This window comes from Stylophora pistillata, chromosome 1, assembly GCF_964205215.1.
Source record: "Stylophora pistillata chromosome 1, jaStyPist1.2, whole genome shotgun sequence".
NCBI classification, from domain to species: Eukaryota; Metazoa; Cnidaria; class Anthozoa; order Scleractinia; family Pocilloporidae; genus Stylophora; species Stylophora pistillata.
The window spans coordinates 37,417,787-37,444,050 of record NC_142519.1 but is presented as its reverse complement, the minus strand read 5'-3'; the positions used below and the strand labels follow the sequence as shown (position 1 = coordinate 37,444,050).

The 26,264-nt window shown below is 38.6% G+C and overlaps 1 protein-coding gene and 1 long non-coding RNA gene across 2 annotated transcripts in view; one reads left to right on the top strand and one right to left on the bottom strand.

Moving 5' to 3' along the window:
• LOC111346506 (uncharacterized) overlaps positions 1–8,520 on the bottom strand; it is a 31,166-nt gene extending 22,646 nt beyond the window's left edge. The window contains exons 1-2 of the mRNA XM_088747245.1: positions 8,432–8,520; positions 7,566–7,637 (exon numbers count right to left, since the gene is read on the bottom strand). Coding sequence (XP_088603371.1) covers positions 7,566–7,637; positions 8,432–8,520 — 161 coding nt within the window. The remainder of the gene's footprint in view (positions 1–7,565; positions 7,638–8,431) is intronic.
• Positions 8,521–20,396: 11,876 nt separating this feature from the next.
• Positions 20,397–25,281, top strand: LOC148742332 (uncharacterized). The gene is made up of 2 exons (XR_015999448.1): positions 20,397–20,966; positions 24,715–25,281. It is a non-coding gene; the product is annotated as an uncharacterized LOC148742332 (long non-coding RNA).
• The last annotated feature ends 983 nt before the right edge of the window (positions 25,282–26,264 follow it).

Below are 26,264 nucleotides of genomic sequence, written 5' to 3'. Positions count from 1 at the left end.
GCCGCGCAATCAAATTCAATCTACGTACGCGTGCTCGAAATCCCGATAGTGCAAGCCGATTGTGTCAGCAAATTGCTTCGCCAGAAATTTTTTTCTCCGCGCGAGCGGCCATTGTTAGCGTGGGGAAAAATAATATATTTTCGACATGGATACAAACAGAGACTCGGCCTACTTGTCCGAAAACAAAGGCATTGTTTCGACCTTTTCCCTTGGGCTAGAGTTCTTAAATGAGGCAGAAAAAGAGAAAACAGCAGAAAAGGAGACTCAGCATCAGCACCGTCACGATTCGCTTCAACTAATGTTGTTGTATGTTTTTCGCGTCGGATTTGATGCAAAATTCCACCGGCTATGTTCTAAGACAATTGGTTCATGCTTTAAGCTGTGCACTATCGAGGTATGGAGCATGTGGGAAGTTTGGAGGGCACTCAAGAAGCTAGAGTTGCCAACTCTTACGCTTCTTTCGTGCTCTCCGAACTTCCCGCGTGCTCCATAACTCGAAAGTGCACGCTAAAGCATGCACCAATTGTTAAATAGTCATCATGAATAAGACAGAAAAAAAAAGAGGTCAAAATGTAACTCAAGAACAGAGTTCACTTTAAACTCAAAGCACCGATAGTAAAAGAGGCGCAGGAAAGGGTTAGTGAGATCATTGACCAAATGCGTCGGGGCAAACACTGACATTGATGGCTTGGAAATGGCTTTCAAAAACTCCCAATTTCCGCTTTGATACACAATCAACCATTGCCAAAAACCTTTTTTATATATCACCCGATCATTTCTTACAAAAAAAGGAAAATCCCTAACGACAAGCAAAAATACAATTTGAAGGCGATAAAGCGATGCGACCACAAAAGCCGCCTGGCGAGCCCGTGCCGTTCTGTGTTTATCTTTATTCGCATGGCAAAAATTCATCGTTTGCCGGCGCAAAACTATCCATGGAAGCTTCAATGATTTCAGGGACAATTCATCGTCAGAGAAAGTTGACATTTCACGACTGACAACGAAACAGTTCTCAAAAAATTATATACGTGATTCTCTGTCCAGCGCACAAATAGAGATGTGACAAAGCAAGGCATAAGTTTGTTGAGCCTTTGACGTCATGATGGCATTGTCTGCTGTACAATTGTGGGCTCGGCTGGAACATGTTTTCAGCAATGGCGGATGATTTTTGGACGACTTTGAAGTAATAGAAAATGGTTATCGAAGGTTTGTATTGAGTTTTTAATGGCGAAAAGGGTTTTGACTTGACCCAATTTAACATTCTGTAAACAAATTAGCACAAAATAGGATGGTCAATTTTCGTCTTAGGGGCACTTTAACTTACAGGTTCTGAACTTCTGATGTGAACCAACGCGACCATCGAAGTAACTGGTCAGAGGACAAATTCTTTAAGTTGTTGTTGTTTAGGAATCTGCATGGTCAACAAGGGAACGATTTTAGTAAAACATTTATTTACTGGTTTTGATACAGACTTGAAAGGACTGAAAGCAAACGCAGACCCCACGTTGACTATTTAATATAAAATGAATAACTGATCCATTATGATGAGAGATTTGAAATCGGTATCTACGTGCACCTGGGTCGAACCCAGACTGTTTGGCTTCTTGCTTTCTCCTAGCAGATAGAATTTATTCGAATTATATGAAAATAACAAAAGAAATAAGGAAACAAACTGACATCAGAAGAGAAAAAACTACTCGCTTTCAGCACTCCTTTTTTGGTGCAGATTTTAAAACCCTCTGCGAAATACACTACAAAGATCATTCTCATCTTCACCCTAAAAACTAAAGACAATGCTTGCGGAAGCTTCTTTTCATCCGGCAGTAAGGTGGGGGGGGGGGGGGGGCGGCGGCGGCGGTGGTACACAATGCCTGAAATTTTTGCCCGAGTGGATAGAGTAATCAACAATTCAAAATAACGCCTGTTGCTGGGCCGTACTAAAATGATCTTGCAGGTTTTCCTCATTTTAGCTCCATCCTTTCCATCCGAAGAGCAAAAGTACAGACTGACGAATATTGTAATGGAAAGAAAAGGGCTTCAAAATCTTAAAATCGATGACAGAAACAGTCCCAACGATAGATATGATGATATTTCATCGTGCCATATAAGCGCGATTTCAATTCTTGTATTCAAGCCGTTTTTCGCGCATCTGTTTGGCTGCCAATTGGCTATGTTTTCTCCATATTTGACAGCTCATTTACCATGGTTTCATTGGATTTCACCTTTCTTTTTGTTATGCAATTGCCCAATGAGCAGTTTCGCTCTTGGATCGGCCGTGCCTATTATCACAGGTAGCCAAGCTCGCAAAATGAGTCCTGGTGAATATGCACCTCATGTAATATATGCTTTATTAACCAAGCCTGCTCGGTCAAGATGGCTGGATATGGGCCGAGTTCTTTTATTGGGCCTTTATGAATCCGAGACGAAGTCGAGGTCCTTAAAAACGCAAAAAAAGAAAAAACAAGGATCGAAAAAGCTTGGTCAATAAATAATTTTTTATATAGTTTAAGAATTGCACTTCTTAAATAATCAAGAATGAGTTGATTATTTCAAGATCCGGGAAAGAAAGGCAACTATGTTTGTAGCACAATAAACCCGTGATGGTCGCTTACATGTATGTTTTCTCTGTTTTGACTGTCTCATGCCTGCCACTATTTACGACTGCATGGCTGATGTTGTCCAGAAGTTACGATCTTTGCAAGTCCAGTCCACGCACCCTTTTTTTTTTGCGCGGGCAATCTCGTGCGTACAAGATGGGCCCATCTTTTCAACTCGGGTAGCCAATCAGAACTCATGGTTCGCTTGCTATTGCCCACGGGCGCTACAAGCTCTATGATAAGTTTACGTTATGCTGTGGCCGAAATATAAGGATTTGCATGGGAATAAACAGTCGCGCTCTCGAGCTAAAGTCTGAAATCATTTTGAAAAAAAAAAAGAAAAATTTCCTCGCCTAACTAGACCGGATGTTTGTCTGTATCGTGTGAGTTTCTTGGGCTGATTTAAAGTCGCTTATCTCGGCGTTGCCTTCTATAGAAGGCAGAGCAGCTGTACTCAAAACCAGCTGAACAGTCTTGTCAGCCCAAGAAAAACACTAGACGTCGTATGGTTATGGTAGACATTCGCGGGTGTTCTTCACGAAAAAAGGTTTAAATGCAATTAACTTGATGCCTTACTTCCAGTTGGCTTGTTAGCTCAGTTGGTAGAGCGCTGCCACTGGTATAACAGAGGTCAGTGGTTCGAATCCCGTACAGGCCTGAATTTTTTCAGGTCTGATTTTCACTATTACTTAAGTAGTGTTCTTCACTACGAGGATCGTGCACAAATACGTTTCTACCTCTTAGGCTTACAAACTTTGCGAACTTATCAGATCACAATCGCAGTGGAAGGCCAATTCTGGCCACAAAGCCAGTTCGCTTTTTTTTTTCTTTTACAACCGCCTTTTTACAACCGCCTCCCAGTTAGCTCAATTGGTTAGAGCGCTGGACTGTTGTGCGGGAGGTCGAAGTCGATGGTTCGAGCCCCGGCCGGACCAACACTCAAGGTCTTAAAATAACTGAGGAGAATGCGCTACCTTTCTATAATATCAAGAAATCGATAGACATTCTAGTATTCTCGGATAAGGACGAATAAACCGTAGGTCCTGTCTCCTGCGTCTATTAATTAGTTAATTTGGTTAAGCAGTTGACGTTAAAGAACCCACTCACGAGATTACTGTGATGTGGTCTGGCCTGTTTACTGGGAATTGGGCGTGAGGGAGAATCTTCAAATAAGTTTCCTTAGATTGTTTGAAACTGCTGATGCAGTCCAGCCAAAGTCTCCCGAAAAGTGTTGTGATGCGCATTTGATCATATTCACATGTTAATTTGCGCAATATAAATATTAAATTATTATTATTATTATTATCATTATTATTATTATTATTATTATTATTATTATTATTATTATGCTGGGGTTCTTGGTGCTATTGCGTTCATTCATTGAGAAATTAATTTCACTTTTTGCTCCTCTCACCGGCAGTTGATTCAGTCTCCGGCGCTTTGTTAGGTTTCTCGCACTTTTTGATGGTTTTTATGAGAATCAACGATTTGATCACAAATAAGAGTTAAATTGCCATTTTCTCTGACAAACTTGGATCCGAATACTTAGCTTCATACTCGAAAGGTTTGCAAACCACTCCGCTGCACCTCGTGCTTTACAAACCTTTCTCTTGTTCTCCAAACATCCCACGTGGTTTATTACACCGGTAAACCAACAAAAAGTGTGGTTTATCGTTAAGCAAGTTGCTTAATATTGATTAACATTCCAGCTAATTGTTTTGATAAGCTGTAACTTTTGAAAAATTTTCTGACATAAAGCAAATGTTACCGCTATAAATTTGCAAAGAAACTTTGTTAAGTCCGATTGATACTTCATTCTGTAATGTAATCATGATGTAGCCCACGGCAATTGGAACTTGTAACTGCTTCACAAAGTTGAATTTGCCTCACGAGTAGCGAACCACGAGATGGGGACTCCTCTCTCTCTATCATGTCTATCTTGCTCTTTCAAATATGGAGAAACAGGTGGTAGCTCAAGGTGTGTTACGTAGACGAGCCTTAAAAGTTTTGATGAAACATTTACAGTCAATCTCAGCTCACGACATTTATTTCGAGGAATGTTACACAGGTACGAACTCATTCTAGTAGGACTGAGTCTTTTATTTAGCCAGTTTTGAAGCTCAGCGAAATTAGGATGTGCCTAATGCAGGGCTACGAAATAAAAAGGGGAAGTACAGAATACAACGAAGGGCAATAGCCCACCCACCGTCGCCGTTGTAAAGCATCAAAGAGTAGGGATGTAAAAATGACGAAAATCTTGAAACTTGGTGAAGTGGTTTTCCCGATTAGATCAGGTGAGTTATCTACGAAGTTTTCCTTGTTCTTATTCTGCTACGTTTCCAGCATTTTCAACAGTTATCTTTGAAAAAAGTGTAACATATCTTTTTTCCTCACTGGTATAGCTTTTTAAACCACGCAAAGACGTATATCAAGCAAGTGTGATGATTAGTCACCGAAAACATCACTTTTACTCAATCCTACATGCTTAGTATCAGCAAATCAATTGACAACCCAATCGCAATCGACCAAAGGCTGAAAAGCTACGGCCTCAGGTTCGTATCGGGACTCAGTGTGTTTAGCTCCATTGGAACATATCAGTGCTGTGTCATACCCAGTGTTTTCATTCCTCTCGCCCTAGATGGGGAGAAGGAGGGGGGAGGGAAGGAAGTTAAAAAAGGAAAAATATTGTATATTTATTGCTATGGCGGCAGTGGAGAAGTAGGTGTCAAACTGAAAACTTATTTTCGCAATAAAAAATTGTTAATGAAGAAAAATATATGTGCTTTGTCCTCATAAACGATTGATCTACATATGCGGAGGAAAAAAAACTCTTCAAAACAAATTTGGTGAAAATATGAGCTTGTAATATGTGACATTTTGATTACATCGGCGCTGTTAAAAATGTGCCTCGTTGAGCGCTGAAGCGATTGCCGCTCAGAAGAAAAGCTGCTTTGCAGCGTTTGGAAAAACCAAGGTGGTTTCGATTACTATTAGCCTAAAAAGCATTCATTGGGAAAGTTTTAAAGAAATGGTGGATTCTTTGAACCTAACTGCCCCACACCGCTGTTAGAGAGACTATCGTGTTTCAATGAACTTGAGATTGAGGTAGCTACTGCGCGATTTTCTGGTTAAAAAAAATGCCCACGGTCATGAGAATATATCCGTTAATACCATGGGAACAAGAGAGGTGCAACATTTAAAAGGGTATTTTTGTGCTTAACTGCACATAATATTGAACGGGATGTTGAAAAGTTATTTGATTCTTAAATAGATTAGATCTTAATCCTCTTCCCTGATTTTAAAATGATTTGTCGGATTGATATGAAGCATGAAAACAGTCAATGAAAGGTTCGATTGTGGCGGGAAATCACGTTTTCAAAAGGCCGATTTTAGGTCAGCAATTCAGGTCAGTAAAGACAATAGTTTGTTCGGCCCGTAATTTGCCTAAGTGAAGTTAACTGATCTAAATTGCATTACATAAATTGTACTGCTGAATCAGAGGAAAGGCCCCCATATTACTGAGTGGCGGTGATTCATTTGGAAAAGATTCCTACTGCATTTGCTTACGCCATACAAGCATCTACCAGCTTGGACATGACAATAATGACAAAATGCAAAGGCTTGTGTTACTCAGAAAGGATCAGCCCCATAAAATCATCCAGTGTCTCTGGTGAGCTCTCAAAAAAGACGAAAGAGAGGACTTAAGGTTTCTTTCTAAAATTTCCGTCTCATCAGTTTTAGTAAATATGACTCTGGATCTTTCTACCCAGCTGGTGTCTGAAATTGTCTTGCGTCATAACTGGAGGGTGGTATGAGGTAAAACCCGGATGAGCACAGGAAAAGTTACTAAATCCTGAGACTGTGCAGTGCACAGTGCTCTCAAGAGCTAACGCCAACATTAGAGTTAACCAACTTATACGTGACTCAGATGACCCCAAAAATCTAGAGCGGCAAGTCAGTTAGTATTAAGTTCTTTACAATAAGCGTAGAGATTCTCACGATTTTATTAGTCAAGAGCCATCGTCAATAAGGCTATAGATCCTAAAATGACGTATCATATCACGCAATGCTCAGCAATCTGTCGAAGAAAAATTTCTTCGTGTGGAAACATTTGCAAATTTTAAAAATAGGGACAGCGAAGAGTTTCCCAATTTCAAGAATGGAATACTAGAAGCAATTTTTGAAAAATTGGTCGAAACGGACGAAAACGTGGAAGAAAACAAAGAAGACCATGAGCAGCGCTACCAAATAAGGTAGCGAGCACGTGCATGTTGAAAAAGGGAGAACGGGTCGAGTTAAGGAAAAAAGGAGGTTGTGAGAGCGCGAGTTTTCGGGGAAGTTTTCTCGTGGAATTAAGTGAGTGTTTCGTGAATTAGATTGAAGCGGAATAAACCAGGAAATCGTGTTATTGTAAGTTCTATGGGCTGTTTTATTATTGTTCGGCTCACAACGAACGTTTGGTGCCTATTTGTGCCTCCATCGACCAGCTATCAATTGTCAGTCTGAGCCTTGTGATCTTTTACTGATCATCACAGAAAACGTCTACGCTGAATGTACACCATTTAACTTCAAAAATTGCTTCTGGTTACAGCTGTTTAACTGTGAAGACATATTCCCGTTTTAGGGGAAACACTGACTTGATTTTTAGTTTGAAACGAGCTTACTTTGCTGTCCTTCAAATTAGGGCTAAAATCTCCGGACTTAAATAACTCTTTTTGTTTTTTCCCATAGTCTTTTATATGTCACTTTATAAGGTTAAATGTTACTAACATATCGATCTAGAAAGTGGTTGTGGACTATGGTTAATATCAATTTTAGCCAATCATATACATCAGTTTGATGATATCCATTCCTTTTGAGACATGGCCATATAGTTTTCACGCACATCATAACACAGTATTTCGTTTAGGAGAGTCATGTGCATATGAACATTAGCCTAATAATCGCTGTATTGACCCTTCTACTTACAGTTCTTTAAGAAGATTATTTTCAGAGAAAGCTCTTGGAGGCAGCTGTTCCAGTTGGTTATAGGACAAGTCACTACAAAAAAAGAAAACAAGATGAACCCAACAACAAGAAATCAGCGATATTTGACTAAAAGACCCAAATAAACATAAGAGAACGAATGTTTTCCAGCTAAAGAAGCTTTGAAGTTGACTCAAAACAGGTTTGAAAAAAACATTGCTTATGCAGTGCGTGAATTGCCTTGGGATGAAATCTGCTTTAGGAGATTGAAAATTGCAGTTTACAATCTCTTGATCTGCAACGAATCTCAGACGAAACCTTTACTTTCTATGCAGATGACCGTTTTTAACCTGCTGAATCTTGTAATGCTGTTAAATAACAGCAAATTAGATACTTTATTTGTTCTCTTGAAAGAAATCATAGCTCTTTCATCAATGCAAAACTACTTTGAGTATAATTCATCAGGAAGTGTATCTTTCTAGATAATTCTAATCTCTGTTGCCATATTTTTATTTTCAGTTTCAAACAACACCTTTATTCCGATATTACGAGTACGAAAAAGAATGGTACAACTTTAGCAATGCGGATTCTTTTAGCCCTGAACATAGTATAGAAGCTTGATTAAACTATAGATGTAAGGACACGTTTACGATACAGACAGAGGAAAGCTATCTTCCTCATATATAATAGATGCACCATTGACATGTACTTTGCATATGTACGGGTGGGTTGTCTGCAGCTTTATAATTTGTATAGATAATTGCATGGGGTCGACTACAATTAAGGATCAATTTCACATGTGTTTTCACAAGTTGTAGAGATTGTGAGACACTCGTAACATGTCTAGCGACTCGTCCTGGTTCATTTACGACACTGGCTCATCATTGAACGAGTCTAATCCATGCATGTCCAATACCATGGCTCTTAACGGATCGTCTAATGTATTCACGATCGCCATATTGGTATGATCCGTGTGATATTAGAGCAAATAGTGCTTTACTGCAAGGATCGTGCACATATACGTTTCATAAACGCAGTTCAGATATATGTATTCCATATATTCGTTGTGTCTGATTTATTATCTTACGGGCTTAGGTCGAATTAATTTGATGCATGGCTTGCTCCCAGTTGCTCCCAGTTCAATTGGTAGAGTGCTGTACTATTATCGCAGAGGTCAGTGGTTCGAATCCCGTACAGGCCTGAATTTTTTCAGGTCTGATTTTCACTATTGCTCACTAGTGCTTTACTGCGAGGATCGTGCACATATACGTTTCATAACTGCAGTTCAGATATATGTATTTCATATATTCGATGTGTCTAATTTGTCATGTATTGCAACTTTTTACGCACATTTACAGAGTACTTATGAATTGGTTGGATGTCCATTGAAAACGCAACTTTGTGAAAGGAAAAGATAAACAGTTTAATAACGACCAAAATCGACGTGAGCTCTGTTTCAGTTGAATGTTGGGACACCGAAAACACACAACGTGAGATTAGAAACGATAGCTAGGGAAGAAAATAAAGGAATCTAATAGTTTTTGTCCAAGAGTGCCTTTACTGAGATCACCTATTTTCGAAGGCACCCTCTTGCCGCGTACCCTATGAGTATCGCGTACGCGCTGGACTAACGCTTTTGACATCGGTCCATTAGCAGGAGTACTCCTCTACCCTTTCTGTAACAAAATGATGGTCACGACAAAGAATACTTGACGGGGGTTGACTTTTTTTTGAAATCTCGCGTAGCACTGCGTCTAAAACTGCGTTGAAAGTCATTTCAAGATAACAGGGCGTCTTTTTGTTTTTACAGAAGACGGTAAATATAGTCGACGCGAAAACACTAAAAATTCAACAGTCTGTGTAGGGGCCAGCTTCACTTGGCGAGAATAAACACAGCACAACTCGTATACGTCCAGATTCCTTGTAAATAACGACCACAACAATTTACATAAGAGGACCTATCCGGTGAGGATTCGAAGTTACTGCTTCTTATAGGATAGCCTCGAGATCCTTCATTAAAAACTTGAAATAACAACTAAACTCGCCAAAAACGACAAAAATCTACGAGCAACGCACATGGCGTGGGAAACTGCTCCCTCTGTAAATTGTCAGTAGTACTATAGAATGTGAGTAAACTCAACGAGTCGTACAGTGCATATAACCTATTTGTTTCACGCAATTTAAATACGTTTATTTGAATTCCGTGTTTTTTCGAATATGCGCCCTCGCGCGAATAAGCGCCCTTCCCCTATTAAGCGCCCACCTCCTTGGCCAAAATAACAAATAGGCACCCCCCCTCTAATAAGACCCTTTCCCCCCTCCCTCAAGAAGTGACAGCGTGCTATTTTTCGTCGCCTGTTCTCATAGAACAACTTATGCACAGATTGGCCCATAAATTCTCCATAATATGTCATCATTGATCCTGTTTTCATATTTTTTGTACTCAAGGTCGTAACGGAGATTTTGTGATGTTTTTTAATACAAGCTTTTGACCTCCCAGTCGTTTATTCTGTCTAAGTAAGGTGTTATGCGTTAAGGCGCGAATGTGGCAAACAATGTTATAACATAACCAAAGTAAAGCGCGCGCTCTGATTGGTCAATTTAGCGTCCCCCATTTGCCCATGGGTGTACGCTGCTGACGTGAGCAAATGCAAAGACTATTTTTCCGCGCGCGCTTGTTTTTTCTGGTCACGTAAGATTTGTTAAATAAAAGGGAACTCTTTAGCTACAATGTATCAATGTTATGTTATAAAACAAATGGTAAAAACCACACCGTACACTATTGAGTTATGGATGCACTTGGAAGGTTTCCTAAGCACTCAAGAAGCTAGAGTCGCTCGAGGCTATCGCCTCGAGCGACTCTTACGCTTCTTTCGTGCTTAGCAACCTCCCCGCGTGCATCCATAACTCAATAGTGTACGCTGTGGTGTTTACCATTTGTTAAGTATTCAAAACAATCCCTCCAGCAGTGAAGAATTTATGCACAAGAGAACTGCCGAATCATATACTTAGCAAATGCCAATTTTGAACTTCTACATAAAATTCACACTTTCCTAAGAGCGCCCACAATCAGCAAGTTTGAACAGTGCTTCAGTAATGATACTTGAATAGTGGTGTCCAACGTGCTCAGTAAAAACTCGTATTTCAAAATGTTGTCGTCCGTGTGTTGCATTATAATCCATAGTGTTCGAACACTTTACAACTCTTACAACGCCTCGACATTCGACTACCCGATAGGTTCCGATCGCAAATTCGCTGCCGGTGATGAACGAAAAAGACGTGCGACTTTCCCTCCAAAACCAACAACCTCCGGTACAATTCACGTTTCTCTCTTTCCGTTATAAATAGCGAACCCATGGTTGCTCCGGACACCAAAAGATGACTGATGCAGCTCCATGAAACAAAGCTTTCTTGGTATCTAGATTGGAGTGAGTTTGACAATGATCACCTAAATGAAGGTCGAATAAGCTTGCAATGCTGCACCTTCGGAGCCAATATTGTTCTGTACTTAGTGATTGAGTTCTCAGATATATTGCGTTGCTAAGGTAGCTTACAGAAATGTTTATATGATGAAGGAGGTTTAACTGAAATAATTCACTTCTAGACATAAAATGGCGAGACAATTGTCAGAGAAGTGTAATAGTTCTAGTAGAAAGACCCAGGCCGGATCAGGATGACAAACCGATAGACATAACAGTAGAGTGCACATTAAGCTGACCCCCAGATTAAATGATATCAATTAACTTTTATATGTAGTAAAACAGAAACTTTGTGTGACCAAGTAAACTAGACGAATTAAACCGATTCAAGTAATAATTAAGCCACCCGAAACCTATTTAATCTCCCCGCAAATTGAATTGAAATAGATTGAAATAACCAAATCGCAGTGCTCTTAATGTAACCACATGCTGAGGGAGTGAAAATGCTTCACAAGGTTTTTGACCCATATTTTTTCATTTTTTTTTTATTTATTTACACCGTCAATTTTCTTTAAAGCGTAACCTTGGGTGAGCAATTTGACAAGATTTTCATGTTGTGACTAAGCTCCGATAAGGATTAATCATGAGGAATACAAACTTACCCAATTAAAAAGGAATAATCAAGTGAGAAAGTTTGAAATGCGCTGTTAGATAAAGCTTTGAACTCCCCCGCACCCCTTCCCTCCTCCCTCGCTTTATTAAATACGAGGAAGACCTGTTTCTATTGCCAGCTTATCTACTGTATAGCTTTTTAAGCTTCAACTGCAGCTGAATCAGTACATGCTAATAGTTTCTTAATAAGTTGCCACTGCTATGAAGCACCCTCATTTCAATGAGCTCCCCTTTTTTCAGCCGAGATTTTGAAGAAGTGCCCATGCAGGTGCTTATTCAAAGAAGTACGTTCAACAGAATTGGTTGATTAGGTTTCACAGAAGCCATGCAACATGTCAAGATAAAATTCTCTGATAAGATTATTACATTTACAAATAATTCAGGATTTCTCTGAATTTTTGCAACGCAGTTTGACGTATCTACGCTCAAAGATTTTAGTAATTATGCCGCAATTATAGTCGATCCTCTGACCACAGCATTATACCTAAAAGTAAGCTAGTATAATTCATCTGAGCCTATCAGTGACCGTCAAATAGCTTCAATTGAGGTCTTTGAGATCTCGCTATTCTTAATACTCGTCAGTTCTGGATCTCGAGGACTCTTTGGATCTGAAGACTGAGAGGCCAGTCTCCGACTGTTTATAAATATACTAGCTTTTAAAGTCATTCTCAGTATTACAGTTTTTCGCCCAAACACATACTTATTTTATTGAAAATGGTTGAGAAACGCTCTATCTTTACGCCCCTTACAATTGGAATGTTCTCGCCTAGCATATGAGAGAATCGCTCAGACTGGATGCATAGCATCCACTCAGCGAATAAAGTGACACGCCTCTTGGTGGAAGCGTAGCGTTTTACGTTCGCAATGATGTTATGGTGGACAGAAGAGAAGACCTTGAAAGGCCCGACATGGAAGGACTTTGGCTTGACGTTTTCCCTCCAAAGTCAAGCAGTTTTTTAACTGGTTCTTTCTATCGACCTCCAAACTCATCTAATTATTATGATAAAGATTTTTGTTCAAAAATGAATAACACCCTAAACACTACTGTTTCAAAGGGTCAAGAAGTAGTTTTACTTGGGGATTGGAACACCGACTTCGCGTCGAAACGCACAACTATCCCAGAGTTTAAACATCTTAAATCTTTATTTAAATCACTGCAGTTTACTCAAATAATCAAGGAGCCCACAAGAGTCACCGCGGAATCTAGAACCGTGATTGATCTGATCGCTACAAACCATCCGCAAAACATTAAAGTCTCTGGGATCGTCACTGGTGCTAGCTTAAGCGATCATGAAATGACTTTTTGTGTGAGAAAGATCAATTGGAAAAAAGCTCCACCGCAACTCAAAACATTTCGAAATTATGCAAATTACGACCCAGATAAATTCCTCTAGGATTTGAAAAACACAGATTTTGTTCTTCCAAATGACCACGGTAGCAACAAGGAAGTTAATGAGCTTTGGCAGTCCTTCAAAGAGAAGTTTACCACCACAGTTTAACGTCACGCCCCCACTATTGTTAAACGCGTTAGGGGTTTAAACAATTGTCCTTGGCTCAATATTTCTATCAAACGTCAAATGAGACAGAGATTATTTACAGAAAAAAGCTCACACTACCGGACTTCCCTCAGATTGGAAAAGCTACCGCTTTTAAAGAAATCGAGTTACCAATTTAATAAGAAAGGAAAAGGAAGAATACAATCGAAGGCTTATTGACGAGAATACTGGCGATCCCAACTCATTCTGGCGAACAGTTAAGAAAATCCTTCCCTCCGAAAGCAAAGAACCATCTCCAAAACTCAAAGTCGACGGTCAAGTAATAAATGAAAAGAGCTCAATTACAAATTATTTCAACAATACATTCGTAAATAAAGCTGTCAACCTTTGCAAATCGTTTGTAAATGATGCATCGAAACTCTCATGAAGTATATCTTTAACAGAAGCTACGAACGCTACTTTTCTGTTTACTGATAGTTCTGAAACTGCTGTTCTGTCTGAAATCCAACGACTTAAATCAGGAAAAGCTGTGGGCTTAGATAATATTCCACCAAGACTTCTAAAGGACGCCTCTGCAATAGTCACAAAACCTATTACAGTAATAATTAATGCTTCACTGTCTCAGAGCAAAGTTCCTGACGACTGGAAAGCTGCCTACGTTATTCCATCATTCAAGAAAGGGAAGAAAGACAATGTTAACAATTATCACCCCATATCTATCTTACCTACAATATCTAAGTTACTTGAACGAGTGGTGCATACTCAACTAGTGAGCTATTTGCAAGAAAATCATCTACTCAGTCCATTCCCATGTGGATTTCGCAAACAACACTCAACAGCATTTGCAGCTCTGTCTTTCGCGGACACAATCCGGCGAAATATTGATCTGGGTCTCATGACGGAAGCAGCTTTTGTGGACTTGCGTAAGGCATTCGACACAATAGATCATTCTATTTTGTTGAGGAAACTGCGCACTTTTGGAATCAAAAGCAAAGAACTGAACTGGTTTCAGGACTATCTGTCTGGCCGCACCCAAGTTGTTGGCGTTGGTGGTGTTCTGTCTGATCCTCTACACATAACATCTGGTGTTCCGCAAGGCTCTATTTTGGGCCCCTTACTCTTTGTTATTTATATTAACGACTTTCCCTCTGCATTAAGTCTTGTCATGTGCTCATGTACGCTGATAATACTGTTCTGTTTTGTGCCAGTTTTAATTCTAAAGTCATCGAAGATAATCTGAATCAAGGCCTAAATACATTGGGTGAATGGCTTCAAGTGAATAGCTTATTTCTTAATACCACCAAATCTGAAGCCATGCTGTTTGGAACTCATTCTGAGCTGTCTAAACATAACGACTTTGTTATTAATTTTCACGGACAAAGTTTAACACGGGTGAACAAGTTCACTTATCTTGGTATTATATTTGATGAGGCTATCTCACGCCTCGCAGTTGGGCAACCTAGGACTGCACACATTCGCCCCGTCCTTAAGGAGCTACACGGGTTACCTGTGAAGCAGCGAGTTACCTTTAAAGTATTACCGTTAGCTTTTAAAGCTCTCAATGGTCTGGCACCTCTGTATCTAAGTCAACTTATAGTCCCATATAGCCCTACAAGAAATCTTAGGTCAGCTAGCAAACATTTATTAGAAGTACCGAATGTGCACCTGAAGAGCTATGGGGACAGGGCCTTCTCGGTCGCTGCCCCAAAGCACTGGAATGATATTCCCTTAGACATTAAACTAAGTCGATCAGTTGACGTCTTTAAATCTAGATTGAAAACTTATCTTTTCAGACTTGCTTTTAATTGATTTTGTCTTGGTAAGATTGTTATTCAAATATTTATTAGATTGTAAACTGAAGCGATATAGAGCTTTTGTATATACCGCTATAGAAATAGAGTTATTATTATTATTATTATTATTATTATTATTATTATTATCATTATTATCTCTTGGGCTCCCCACATTCAGCACATTATATCTAAAGCTGGCAAAAGGCTAAGTATGCTATCTCGATTGCGAAGAGATTTAACTTGTCGTGCTGCTAACACTTTGTATCTATCATTTATTCGTCCAATATTTGACTATGGCGACACTGTGTAGAATTGTTGTGGAGTGAGCAATGCCAGACTGCTGGATAATTTTCTAAGGAAGGGCATCCAAAATTGTTTAAAATCTAAGGATAGTGGTCAAGCTTCAATGGATCTTAAATGGCCTGTATTACAGTCGAAAAGAGACGAACATACTTTTAAACTGGTTAATAAATGTATATCTGGTAATTGTCCTCAATTTTTTAAGCAATATTTTAATTTTAATAATACCAGAACAAGACAGGGAAATTTGCTTCATTTGCCTCGCGTTAGAACTGAAACAGCCAAGAAATCTTTTTTTTTATCATGGATGTGTTGTTTATAATAGTCACGTTAATTATAATTTTCTGCAAAATTGTATTGTATAGATTTTTTATTCTAGTATATTTATTTTTGGATCCTATTCACCAGGGCTCCTAATCATAGCAGAGCTTTACGTTCTGATGGGACTACCCTGATGTTGGGATTTCTATTTATTTCTAAATAAAGGTGTTATTCATTCATTCTCCTAGGTATTAAAGGAAACGTCTTGCTATCTAATTTTTAAAATTAACTCAGCCCTTAGCTAGTCTCCGAAACCGAGACAGTCGATGACGGAAATATTCCAAGAATCAGCAAGATTTGTTTTTTTTCAAGGATTGCTGATTTGAGCAAACAAGAGGCTCCACCTAATATGTCGATAGGAACGGGTGTCAATCAGCCACTTTTTAAAACTAAAACCAGGCGTCAGCGTATTAGTTGGGACTGAGTTGCCGGCGGTTTGGATTCTCTATTCTATATCCCCAAATCGTTTTCATACAAATTTGTTGCTAGATAAGTGACGATCGCTAAAAGTGCCAGAAGCACTTGCACAAGTGTAATTAAATAAAAAACTCTGATCTTTGAAGCCCGGTCCAACAATTCAATGGATGTCACTGTCAGGTTATCTTCGTACTGCACCCGAACTTGTAGCGAAAAATTATAGATCTGTACTCTTAGCGTCGAAGCATAAACTGGTTGATTTTTATTGGACGAGATCTGGCGCCCTTTCACCCACAGGGAATACTACTTTAGCTCATTAACTTGTCAGGGCGGAGTTACGAAACAAAGGCCTCGCCAGTTTTTGTTTGTGCTACTGTTTCCTTTTATCACACTTTGCCCGCGAGTTTTAAAACCTAGCTATTGAAAAAGCTAAAGCCTACAACGGCCGTTTGCGTCCGACTTTCTGCCAAACCATTTAAAATCATAAAACATTTTTTTGTCATTGAATACCCCTCGAGTTTTATAGTAGTTTAAGCATTATGACTATGAAGAACATACTCATACAAAGCGAGTACTTCTGAGAAAGCGGTCAAGAACTAGAGATTATTCAAGCACAACTAAATTAGTTCACTTACTTTTTTTCGCTTTTACACATCGGACTGTTATCGGAATGTCACTGTCAGGTTATATTTGTACTGCACCCGAACTAAATTATTACTGAGATGGCGGTCACAATGAGAAAGGAGTTTATTAGACTAAAAAAAACTAGAGATTATTCAAATACAACTGAATCAGTTCACTTTTTTCGCTTTTACAAATGGGACTGTCATTGTGTAGTAAAGTGACCTATGAAATTCATAAGGTCGTCGACTTGAGTTTCCATTTACTCTAAACAGCAGTTATTTGGGATTCAGCCCAATCTAAATGTTTTCAATAAAATCAAGAAAGCTGTCGAAGCACCATGTCACAGTGCAAGTGTTTCCATCAGGTTCTTTATCGAGTTAAAATAATGTTTCGCTTAAGTTATAAATTGCAATAACGTAGGTGCTGTGCGCTCTTTGTTAGACTACGATCCCAAGATTGCGGCCGACACATGCCGATGTGGTTATCATTTCTAGAGATAGTCAGATCCTCTGTATGGTTACAGTCAGTGATCGCTTCCGGCAGTTCTACGTTCAATAAAACTTGGCTCTGGACAGTGCAAACCTTCGTCAAAATCACTTTTCTGATATGATTTTTACAAATCAAGCGAGAAATACGATACTTAATTATCGATTTCTCTCGCCTTGATGAAACCTTAAAAGTGGGAACCTTCTCCACATAAAAACGTTTGTTTTCAGTCAAATTTAACCATCGGGACTCAAAAAACCAGAAAGACCATGCTTCAAGCTATGGCATAGAGTTCGTACTGCGAGCGTTCATAGTGCAGAGTTTCTTTCCAGAGGTCAGCTTCTAGTCCTCGTTTGGCGGGTGATAGATTTGTGAGAGCCGTCCGGGGGACATAGGGGCGGTTATGTAGAATTAGACCGGTGGTGTTTTATTGCTCGCCATTGATTCTTTTCTCCACTGACTCTAAATTTTTCATTTGCAAGGAATGCAATTCTATGTGAGACTGTTTCTGTCCCTCCCATTACTCGCGTGGATGTTACAGCAGTAATTAAAAATATATGTTGGTACTTATAGTCTTTCGAGCCTCCAATTACGCCAAAAAATCCCAGGGATAGGTTCTTTAACTGATTATTGGACAAGTCCCTGTCAACAAAAAATTGTTCTATCAGATAGCTAGATTTGCACTGTTAGATATCGCTTAGAACTTATACGACTCTTACTGGGTGGAGAGGGCTAGAAAAGCTGCTGATTTGATTTTCACCTCGAATTACATAGGTAAGGATGGGCCTTAGCGTTACCGGATATCAGTTAACTTTAATTTCCTATCTCAACTGAAACAAATAACATTGGTTGATAAGGTTTGAGGGAAGGTTTCTTCGATAGATAAGAAGTGGGATTCGTTATACACCTAGCCAAGATAAAACTCTTTGGTAGAAGTATTATATAGACAGATAATTCAAGATTTTCCTGGATTGGTGCATCAAAAGGTAAACGTGAAAATTTAGAATTTTATGATTTTTGTGTCATCATGAAGGATATGAACCCACCGGTTTTCGATTATCCTCCCCCCCCCTCCCCTTCATTCATCATCGACGACAATTTAAATAGCTACAGAAACTACTGAGGTCGACAGTGTATTAGAGATCATAGTCCACTTCAAAAGCCACTCCCTCCTCCGTGAAATATTTTATTGCCGCCACTTTCGCTAGAATGGTTACAATCCCATCGATAAAATTGTCGTTGCTCAGTAACAATGAAAATAAAGCAACATTATGTAAGACTTAACAACGGAGTATTAGGTAAACTGAAGCTTTTCACACATTGTTCTATTGATTTGTGTCCATTTTCTTTTACGAGGGTCACTTTATTTTTCCATATCATATGAATATACTCAATGTAACCAGCTGATTCTGCAAAACACCACGCTTTCTATCGGTTTACTAATGTAAAAACCCACGCAGGTTGTAAGAAGTCGTAATAAAGTTTACATCAGCGGTCAAAATTAAAGAAACCCTATGCTCTTTGACTTTTTAGATTTTTTCAGCCTTTACTATTCTTCAAAACTGAAACAGTCAAGACGGACTATTTCTGAGAATCAGCGAGATGTTTTCGCCAGATTGCTAATTTAGGGTTACTGAAGGGTGCCCCCCGGAAAAATCGTTCCGTGCGTGTTTCTATAAAACAAACCATGACAAACTCTATACCACTGTAAAGCTAGCGCTTATAGCGCATAGATTCTGAAAATAACTAAAGTTTTGATAGGTTTTCTTTTGGTAGGCGCGTGCAGGCCTTTAAAGACAAAACTGAGGGTATCTGTTGAACTCAATTACCAGCCTTCGGGTTACCGCGGACACTCAAACAAACCGGACTGTATCACTCAGCGAATAAAAGGCTAAAAAAAGGATGCGAGGCTTTTTCGATATTTCTCTAGGTTCCCGAGGGAATCTTTATCAAAGTTGGACAAAAAATGTTTCGACGAATATTCTGGCCAAGTTTCATCAAAATATGACAGAACTAGATACTCTTTTAATTCGTTTAAGTAAAGTTAACTCGCGTAAAAACAGATATCAAGGTTTCGGTCTCCAAAGAAACTGATTTTAGGTTTTTGTCGAGCCTCAAGGGTAAAATGTCAAGGGTTCAAAAAGTGAGCGATATTTGTTAGTTACTTAATTTTTTATAATTATTTGTATCTTGTGGACAGAAATGTTCGCCTGTTAACGAGTGTGTTATCTCCCTTTAACACTTTCTCACATTCTGCTTTTTTACTTGCGCGTGTTTTAGTGCGTAATAAAGTTCGTAGTGGAAGGATTTTTGACAGTGTTCTCCTGTCTAAGTAATCTTTGTTGGATTTCTTTTGAAATCTGCCATGCTTGATATGGAAAAGAAACTAGAGAGTTTAGGGTTTGAATCAATCAATTCAAACAATCACTTTATTTAAACTCACACGAACACAGTGTACTAGAGAAGATTATAACCATTACAGAAGTGTTACAAATATCAATATAAGGAATACAATACAATAAGAGAACACAAAAAAAAATTAAAATAATTTACAATTCATTGTCACTAAGGATATCTAACAATTGAAGAAGGAGAGGAAGAAAAGAATATCTAAAAACATATCTTAGTTGTGTGGAGTTTGGGGCACCCAAATTAATAGTTCTAAGAACTAATTGGGTGGGCGTCCCAGAACAAAAAATTCAAACAAAGCGAATACAGTTATGATAAATTAGGTAAAAGAGTATTACTTTCATACGAACTATTAAGAATAAAATATATTTACACAAACTATTTAACACTATTATAACCATCCATCATAGAATTCTTTATATTTTGACGAAAACTAAAAAGGGAGTGATTTGTACAGTACTTACAACTCCATGGGAAGAGCAAACCAACGTTCACGATATATCGCTTGTATAATAGTAATATTGGTTATGTACGAAAGACCAAATCGTACTTTACAAGTATTGAACCCAATAAAAACCAATAACAGACACAGGATTTTTAACGGAAGAGCTAAGCTTAAATAGTTAACCTTACTATTCAAGTTGCTTCTGTCAGTATCCTAATCCAATTCGCTGTTGTTGGCGCCACCTTCGAAAATGTGTTCGCGAACATTCTAACTTTATCAGCAAGTGAGGTGTTCGTCTCCGCATCATAGTTTGTTGTTACATCGGCTGTTCCAGTTTTGCCAGAGTTTTCGTAATTTGAACTCACATATGGCTCATTTGTTATCTCGCAAGAACTAGTATGAACTTTGCACATTTGGCTAGCTTTCGAGCTATAGAATTCGTGGACCGGACCATTCCGAAAACGCCCGACATCATTTAGCGTGGGCCCACCACAAACGGCGTGTGCGTTTGTATGTGAGATGAGCGTATAAGAAAGGAATCTTCGCCACATGGTCTACACCAAACACAGCATTCTGTAAATTATGTTATTTACAAAGAGCGAGTTCGTGACAACGTACCTAAAGTTGTCACACTCTCATCCCCAGTTTCCGCAGTTTAAGCAAGGAACGCCTGGGACCATGACCCCCATTTTGGCGACTAACAACGGCTTGCAATTTAAGACTCGGGCTTTCCAACGAAAGCCCGATTAATTACAATTCCAATCAGACACGGCCTAAAATCTGCTCAATTTACAAAATAATAGTTGCGAATGGGCACGTGCATTTCTCCTCACTGGGAATCTCGGCCTAGCTATTTTTAAACCTCGCTCTGAGTTCCAATAAGAGCGTGAAGTTCCCTTGGAAGGCTTTATTTCATGTGTTCAGTATGACGGAACGAACTGAGCGATCCTCTGAAAACGTCCAAGACCCTCCTGTCGGTGTTTGATGCAATGATGAGCGCAAAGAAGCGCCACATAATTAAGGTACTTGTTTGTCTAATTTGTGTTGATTAATGCGAAAAGGGCACTAATTAAGGCAGTTTCAACACTGCTACGTATAATTGTTAGCGTTGAGATTCCTTCGTTTTGAACCATTTTAAATCTCACTATTTGGTCCAGAAAACTTCTTTTGTAGTTTTTTATCAGCTGAAACACAATGGGTACATCTCGTTAAAATACTTGGAAAGTTTGCTGATGTTAAAGATTATTCAGATTCATGAATTAGATAATTTAAACTGGGAGGAAAAGTCAAGGTTGATTCAGAGTGACCGGGTGACATGTGCACAACATTTTAGTTACCAATTCAATCAGTTTTTAAGGTGCTTTCTAATGAGCAATGCTGCTCCCTTAGGAAAAATGTCAGGCTTGTTTCAGATTTGAATACCAGCAGAGAGGTTCACCACATATTTGTATACTAATTTGACTTGAAGATGCACCAGTGTATTATTGATCAAATAATCACTTGTGAAAAATCAGTTAATGATCCAGAACTGGGACTGCTTGTCAACAAACCGATTCATAAGCACTCTCCAACTCGTGCAAAAAATCAAAGATGGAATGCAGATTTAATTATTCACAGCCTCCAATGAAATGCACCAGCATTTTACATTCTATTGGCAGTGATGTTTCTGAAAGTGACATATTAGAAAACATAAAGAAAATTGCAAACATATCAGTAAGCATTAGAATGATATGAAAGAGGTGGATAAAATCACTTTTGAACAAATGCTAATTAATCTGGACATCCCTGAACAAAACTACTATTATCTTGCTATTTGATCCAACCTAAATTCTCCCACCATATTTCTGAAAAGAAATCCTAATGAACACCTACAACAGTGTCTGTCTAAGTGCATGGAGAGCAAATATGGATATAATTATGGTTTGTTTTGGATGTTTATGCTTGTGCAATGTACATAATAAATGTATCATACATTTCAAAAGCCCAGAAGGGAATGAGTCAACTTTTTACAACAAGCATGTGAGGGGGCAAAGAGAGGAAATTACAGCATAATTAGAGAGAGATATTGAGAATAAATTTTTAAATAGTGGGGAGATCAGTGCTCAAGAGGCAGTTTACATATAGTTCATCAGCTACCAACAAGGAAAAGCTCTAGAGAGGTGATTTTTATCACCACTTCACCCCCTGAAGAGAAAGCTCAGCTTTTGAAACCAATGAATGAAATAGAAGAAGTGGAGGATGACTCTGAAGACATTCACTCTACTGGTCTTATTAAGAGGTACATAGAAAGACCAACAAGCATAGAGAAAGTTACTGGCTGATTGGGCTGCATTGTATAATTCACCCCAAAAACTCATTTGGGAAAAAATCTAAAAGTTTGAACACAGATAACCTCCTACTTGAAACAGGGAAAGATGATGATGATGATGATGAATTCGCTGATTTCAACTTCAGACTTTAGGCAAGCACAATGCAAAAATTGCAAAACCAAAGCAGCATATAAAGCCTAGAATAATTAGAAGTGTTTGGTACAATGTGAATTCTTACTCTAAAGAACATTTCCGTGAACTTATTATGCTTTTTACTTGTTGGCAAAATGAAAAAGCTGATTTAATAGGCAGCTAAGCTCTTCATATCAGGAGCATTTCCTTCTTTTGAAAGAAAAAGTAGACAAACAAATGCATCAGTATGCTGTCTGCAGTGAAGATATGAATGACATTGAACAGCATTTACATGACACAGAAGTTAGTGATTCCCAGTAGGACTTAGTAACACCAAATGCGCAAAATGTTGAACTGCAAGATGAAGGAAGCTCTTGGTAATGAAGATTTACATCCTGATTTCAATGAGCTTTGACCTTTCAGATGATTTCAAAATTCCTTCCACATCACGCCACAATGAGCCACCTATATTAATCAGTAAATTACCAGATGGTGGTTATCGTGGAATGGTTTAGATTTTAAATAAAAAGAAAAAAGAATTGTTTTTATCACATTTTGCACCAGAGTGAAAGCACAGAAACTCCTTTTTATTGCTTTCTGAGTAGTGGAGCTGGTGTGGGCAAATCACATCTTCTAAAAGCCTTGGATCAGGCAGCCCTTACGTATTTTAACACAAGAGCTGGCAGTGATTTTCATCAAATTAAGGTCTTACTATTAGGTTCAACTGGGAAAGCTGCTTACAGCATTAAAGGTAAAACTATTCACAGTGCATTTGCTATTCCTGCCTATCAGTCATTGAAAAATTACAAACAATATATCTTGACTTAAATTGACAAGACACCTTGACAACTCACTTTGGAGGCGTCAAATTGATATTCTTGGATGAAATTTGAATATGTTTGCCATACAGCTTAACAATAGGCTTAAAGATAGTAAGGGTTGCAAAGATGATTTTGGTGGTGTTTCTTTTATCACCATTATATTGGTGATTTGTTCCAGTTAGAACCAGTAGTGGATGACTACATATTTAAACACCTCCAAAATTCAGTTTACACAGTTCTTGATCCAATTCTCTGGCAATAGCACTTTTCAGTGTTTGAGCTCACTGAGATCATGTGGCAAAGAGATAGCAAGTTGTTTGCAGAACTTCTTAATTGGTTAAATATGTGAAGGTAAACACACAGTAAGTGACATTGTAAAATTGAAGGGAAGAGTTGTGTGAGAAGACACAAACAACCCATTTGATGCACCCACCTATATAAACAAAAATTAATGCAAACTAGGGTAGATTAATTTAATGATGAAGTACATAATGTAGCTATAGGAAACAAATACAGAATTACAGCACTAGACAGTGTTATTGGAGCTAACTCTTCTGAGGTTTGAAGAAAAATATTAAGACAAAATTAATTTCCCAAGAAAAACTGAGGAGTTGGTATTGAACCTCTACCTAAATGCTGAAGGTGAATTCAGCATGTAATGAATATGTGAACTGAAGATGGCATAACAAATTCATGGTGCTGGGAATATCATCAAATTTGTGCAACTAAATCAGCAAAGCAAACACTCAGGCATAGTTTGGGTACAGTTTGATCACTCAGATTTTGGTAAAAAAACTAGACATGAGAACAGACATCTCTATACCCAAGGAATTGACCATAGGGCATGGACCCCAGTATAACCAGTTACCATACAATTTTTTGTTGGTAAAAACAAAGCAACTCAAGTTGTCAGAAAACAGTTTCCATTATGCCCTGCAGCAGCAAAAACAGTTCATAGATCACTGAGGGGGATACTGAAACTAAAATTGTTGTCAACTTAAGTACTAAAAGAACCATTCCACCTTTGAAGGCTTATATATAACTGATCTCTGTAAAGACAAAATTGTTATTCATGCCACTGTTGAGAAAGAAATGGAGTGATTAAGAACAACTGCTAAACTTAAACTTTGTATATCACCACTTAATGGCATATCTAGTTCAATTCTAAAAATCTGTTACCTGAATGCAAGATCACTGCGTAGACACAAGGCATATGCAAAGACTTAAACTATTGCTTTCATTTAATTAGAGATCAGCAGTAATAGTACTAATATAAGCAATAATAATTAGAACAATAATTTTCATAATAATAAAGTAAACAAACTGTCTTTGATTTGATAGCTAGTCAAGAAGTGGCTTGTGAAATGTGAGTCAACATCCAGTATCACCAGTTGTTACGAATTATTTTACTAAATCCATTTAATAGACCTGTTTTTCATAGGACTATCATTGTAGTACTGTTACAATTTCAAAATTCATGTTCCTTTTTTCCCCTTCTCTTCAAATAGACTTCGTTCAGAGGCATCACTTAGAGAGGACATGTGTACATTACAGCAGCACTGTCTTACAGTTCTCCTGCGATGAAGAATACAGCTTACTGAACAGTCTCTCAAGATTACATCAAGTTACTTCTATCAGATAACCACAGCAAAACAACATACTGCATGCACAATGCATGTTACTTCAACTACAAAGCTATACTTGGATCCCTTTAATCTGCACTTTTATTTCATACAGATATTACATGATACAGATATTTTATTTTATACGGATTCCATGAACGACTTCATGATGCATACCTGAGCTTTAAGAAGTTCTTGGACAACACTCGAGTATGTCTCCCGCCATATTTCGCATTGTTGTCTAGTTCTCGCCATTAACTTGGATGACGTGACACATTGTGCACGCTGTCGTTTAGCCTGCTTCATTGTTCTGCTTCGTAGGCACGCTGTTGGTTAGTTCACTTCGTTGTCACACGGTTGGCGCATATATTTAACGCGGCTCTTTTTTTTCCCGCTCGTTCTTTTTATGTATGTCTCTTGCCTTCGGTCAATAAACGTCTTCTCTTGCTCGGAGTTTCGGCTCAACTTATTGGCGTCCGGCAGACGCGATTGTGACTTTCGTCAGCTTCTGCAGATGGGGAGCTTTCTTTCGAGTTTTTCGTTTATCGGGCATCGTAAGGGAGTTAGAATTGGAGTAATATTGTTAAGTTTATCACATTCACAAATGCACTTTCAGTACGGCCTTCGCAAGCTTTATAATTGAGAGAATTCGGAAACGTAACCATTGGCAACGTTTATCACAACAGGTTAATCGTAACACTCTTCGTTTGCTGCTACAACGGAAATAACAAGATCTCAAACATTTAAAATTCTGGCATGTACAACATTAAAGAAAAGTAGCGTGTTAATCGGGAGCTCTTTTCATAACCCATAGAATCCTCGGTCAATACGGAAAGAAGTGTGGGTAGAAACACGAGACGTAGTCGAGTGTTTTTCCCCCTTCTTGAGAAAAAATGAAATATATTTGTAGCGCGGCAGTTCAAATTTAACACTTGCCTGAAGGTTTTAGTTTTGGTGTTCAGTGAATTGTTCTTAGTGAAATCCGGCCGAATTAAAGCTTATACATAGAAACTTGCAAGTTTCTTCACGTGATAAAATAGGGGACAAAATGCTCGAGGCGTGTGTTTTATGAATGGAAGATAGCTGGATGCAAAGGAACATGAAAATTGCTCGGGATGATAGCGCCGTAAAACTCGACTGCAGTGACTGATGTGGCCTTCCACTTAACGCATCAGAAAGGATATCAGAGCAAGCTCTTAGTTGTTCACTCGAAGAGTAGACGATGTAATTTCTGAGGCTTACTTCACTGCGATGACCAGAGATGGCCATGATGAGCTAGTCGAGATGGACCCCAGTATGGCCGCAGTCGCCCAGACCTCATAAATTTTAACAGTTATGCTAGTTTAGTTTTTTTTTAATCGACTCGTGAATAAATTACACAACCCGCACGGATCGCACAAATCGACATGTCAGTTTTACGAATCATTATGATCCGT